This window comes from Fopius arisanus, unplaced genomic scaffold, assembly GCF_000806365.1.
Source record: "Fopius arisanus strain USDA-PBARC FA_bdor unplaced genomic scaffold, ASM80636v1 scaffold00010, whole genome shotgun sequence".
Taxonomy (NCBI): domain Eukaryota; kingdom Metazoa; phylum Arthropoda; class Insecta; order Hymenoptera; family Braconidae; genus Fopius; species Fopius arisanus.
The window spans coordinates 1,024,506-1,028,736 of NW_011887749.1; the positions used below are offsets into that span (position 1 = coordinate 1,024,506).

Genomic DNA, 4,231 nt, shown 5'->3' on the forward strand with positions numbered 1-4,231 from the left:
ATGATTCACTGGAGGTTTTCTGAATACTTGAAAGAAGTTTTATCTCTAACGGCAGCTGTCTATGAAACGCCGTCCTTTCCGTACTCTGAGGGTCTAGCCGCCACGATATTTCCACCGGTAAAGTACCCCAGTCTATCACCACCAATTTTGTGATTGATCAATGGAATCTAATCGAAACTTTCACGTTGCAGAGTTCCAAAGTTACTGTTAACGATTTCCTCGACACGCTATTGTCGGATCCTGGGCCTCACTGTCTCATTTGGCTGCCACTTTACCACAGAATGGCCGCCGTTGAATCGGGTAATTACAATCTCAACTCAAACAATTATTCAAGGAAACGGAAATCAATTAGAATTGGATGATCAAAAATTAGCATGCAATGGAACAAGGGATCGACTCTAATATTATTTTCCTCAATGTTTGTGTTAATATTTTGAATTTCTTCAACCTTAGGATAATCTTCATTGGTAGAGACAGACTACCTAGGTATTACTTATTATCCATCTGTCGATGGACAAGTGATACGGTTACGGAAATTCTAAATATAATATTACTGACCGGTGTACTGTTTTTATTCTTGCGTGACTTGTGACTGTAGGTTTCATGGAATTTTTTCATTTACCATTCACTGATGTTACCACTAATATAATGTTAATTTTGATTATCTCTGAATGAAACTGCATGTGAACTTCGTATTTTGGTAAATAACTTGGGACCTATGGGAGATGGCAAAATTTCCATAGTAACTTATTTGTAGACTTTGATTTTCCCTACAAAAAGTTCTTATAAAAAATCTAGTTATTTCCGGCACATTCTGAAATAATTTTCAAAAACATTCTTCGAATCTGAACGGTTGAAAGTGAAATGAATGAAAGAATGGATTCTGTTCTTGTGTAATATATAAAAATGCGTGAGATATCGCGGAATTTGGCGAAGAACTTTTTTCTAGCTTTTAATTTTGTCCATAAAAAAGGTCCTTACAGGAATCCGCGATATCCCATAAGTCTTTAGAGATTTAACTAGAATTAGCAAGTCTAGAGAGATTTATTGATTGCTAAACATTTACTTGGTATAATTAAACTATTCCGCATTGCAGTGACCCATCCCATAATGTGTGACGCCTGTCACAAGGATAATTTCACTGGTTTTCGTTATCGTTGCCAAAAGTGTCACTCTTATCAACTGTGCCAGGACTGCTTTTGGCGTGGGAAAGTATCCGGCGGGCATAATAATGATCACGAGACCAGAGAGTACAGTAGTTTCGTAAGTAATTACCACATTTTTAACAAAAGCCCAAACACTCCATAGAAAATTGAAAAACAATTGAAAAATAATTGACTGAGAGTTACACTCCAACTCTAAAAGAAGAACATAGTATTATGTATCGAATTTATATTTAGTTATAGAGCAATTTATCATTGGAATTTTGCAGAAATCCCCATCTAAGCAAATCGGTCACTCCCTTCGTAAGAGCTTCAGATGCGTCCCAGAGAAGGGAAAAAACAGTCTTCCAAGATTTCCAGAGCAGCCGGAGAAAACTCTGGACCTATCCCACATAGTGTAAATATCGATTACTCACTGTGGTCGCCAAGACAAATTGTTTAATCAAGATTTAACTTATGGCAGGCCCCCGTCACCTCTACCATCACACAACGGCTTTCCAGATCCCGGGTTTATGGCTGCCTTTGACGCCGGTTCAATGGACAGTCGTTCAACACTCAAAAGTCTTGATAGTTCCAGAGTTGATGACGAACATAAATTAATCGCCAGATATGCACAGAGACTGGCACAAGAGGCAAGAACTGTGGTAAAACTCATACAGCATTTTTTTTTTCATTTTTTTAACGCTATTAAAAATTGTTCCTCCGGACTGATGAAATTTTGACTGTTGACTCAATTATTTTGTGGATTTTTATTATTATCTCGATATTATTATCTCGATATCTTGGAACTTGAACAAATTAATTAAATTTCATATTATTCAATTTCTCTTTTATCATAATGTGCCCTACAAAAAAATTGCTTGACATTCAACACATTTGAAATTCTGTTTCCCACACAGTCCGCAGGAAAATTCTCTTCCGTATCAAATTTCCGCTCAATTAATCAAGAAAATTAGAGCCTAAAACTGAACAAATGTTCACAGCCGCGTGCATCGTCGAGAATATCCCAGGGCGACCAATCGGTGAGTTTTTCTCGTTTTTCTCTCCCCGCCAGAAACCCACACCTAATAGAATTGCGACTAATTAATTTTACTACTGTTGATCCCATACCATATTTACACCAAACAGCAGGGGCGAGTGCCATCAGACGCAAACTTGGCTTCTCTGGACGCATCACGAGCTCAGCGTGAACTCATTTCACAGCTCGAGGCGAAAAACAAGGAAATCATGAGGGAGATTGCAAGGTTAAGGTATACCTGTGTCGTTTAAGAATTCCCTTAAACATCAGACCCATCACCACAATCCCATCGAACCATCCTGATCATGCATGCATTTTTTCATTCGTTTCTTCGAGCTTTTCGTTATTATTTACGCTGAATTTTATAGAAATTTTATAGAGTTTTAGTGATGTACTGTTAGAATTTTTTGAAATTTCATCTGAATTTTCAATTATGTGAGGTTTGCCTTCAGACTTAGATCAAATGTACTATCTATCGAACGTAATCTTTGGTTTGAATTTTATTTTGTTAGCGCAAAATATTTCTAAAATTGAATTTTAATCTGTGTTTAACCACTCTAATGGTTATAAAGAAAACAATGATAAAACCGAGATATTGATCCCGAGGATCTGTCGATTTCACAGAAGAGTAATCGAAAATACGCAATCTATCGCCATGATGGGGGCAAAGAATACATTTGACGGTCCATAACAATATAGAATGAAAATGGATCGTCAAATGTCACCAATGGTCACTCGGTATTTTTCATTATTATTCTGTAAACTTATAAGATCCTTGGATACAATATCTTGATCTTTCACCCTTCAACATTTCATGCTCTTTTTTATCCTTATTCTTTTGATAACCATTGAAGTGGTGTCCACAACACAATTTGAAAAGAATATTTAGAAATATTTTAAGATGACAAGATAAAATTCAAACCAAAGTTTATGATCAATAGATAGTACATGTGGGTCTTCAATCTATTATTTAATAATTGCGTAATTCATATTGAATTACGCAAATTTATTAGGAAAGTTTGAATTTTGGGACTGACTGCGAAAAATCGGAATATTTAAAAAAATTTTCAGCGTCTTATGGGCCTGAAAATAGAGAATTACTTGAATATTCAAAAGATTTATGGTCATTGTCGTTGCTAAAAATTTCAAGTTTTTCCACTTGAGATTTCAAGGGCAATTTTCTAACAGTGCAAATCTTGGAGTTTCGAAGTTTTCAGAGTTTTCACTTCATGAAAATCATTGAGAAAATTATGGGGAGAATGATGGAGGTGTTTAATTATTTTTCTGGATTTTTTTTCTGGTCTCTTTTGGGGGATTAGAAGGCAGCAGGAGATGGAGGCTGCAGAGATTCAGGACCCTGCGCTCCTGTCGGAGCTCAGGGCCTTGAGAATGAGAAAGGATGAGCTCGAGACGCATTTAACGACTCTTCAGGACTCTAGAAGACAGCTCATGGCACAACTCGAGGGATTGATGAAGACTTTGAAGGTAAATATTCGGTGAAGAAAACAAAAACGTAAAATTCGCGACCTCCATTTCTTTATAATGAATAATAATTTTTATTTCTAAAATTTGTTGAATAATTTCCATCCAGTCGGAAGCATATTATCAATTAATCACCAAAGGAACATAGGTAATGAGTTATTATAGCTCCCCCAAATTTTTTCTGCGAACTAAGGCAAATCTTAATTTTCTTGCACTCATTTTATAGGAAATGACGTATTAAAATTTGTATTAAAATCTGGGTACTTCAAATGAATTCAGTAGCGAAGGATAGAGCAGTTCAAGTCGATTTTTGTCGAAAATAATAATTTAAATAAGGAGCTAGGTCGACATAGCTTTCCCAACTAAAAACAGCAAGAGAGACAACGCGAATTTTGAGAAATAAATGGTTGCAGAAGGTGAAACTATTAGTATGAAGAACTCAAAATCAAATGACATTCGTTAATAATTTGCACAAAGCCATAACAAAGGAGTAACAATCAGTTTTTCATTTCTCCTATAAAATGTGCTTCTTTAGACTTAACCCATTTTATCGCTTCGCTCATAAATT

The 4,231-nt window shown here is 35.8% G+C and overlaps 1 protein-coding gene across 1 annotated transcript in view; it reads left to right on the forward strand.

Annotated features, from left to right (window-relative positions):
- LOC105262716 (dystrobrevin beta) overlaps positions 1-4,231 on the forward strand; it is a gene marked incomplete in the record, with an annotated part of 21,604 nt that overhangs the window by 9,866 nt on the left and 7,507 nt on the right. Inside the window, 8 exon segments of the mRNA XM_011298436.1 lie at positions 1-117; positions 192-300; positions 1,097-1,263; positions 1,433-1,560; positions 1,627-1,807; positions 2,147-2,185; positions 2,292-2,413; positions 3,501-3,677. Coding sequence (XP_011296738.1) covers positions 1-117; positions 192-300; positions 1,097-1,263; positions 1,433-1,560; positions 1,627-1,807; positions 2,147-2,185; positions 2,292-2,413; positions 3,501-3,677 — 1,040 coding nt within the window.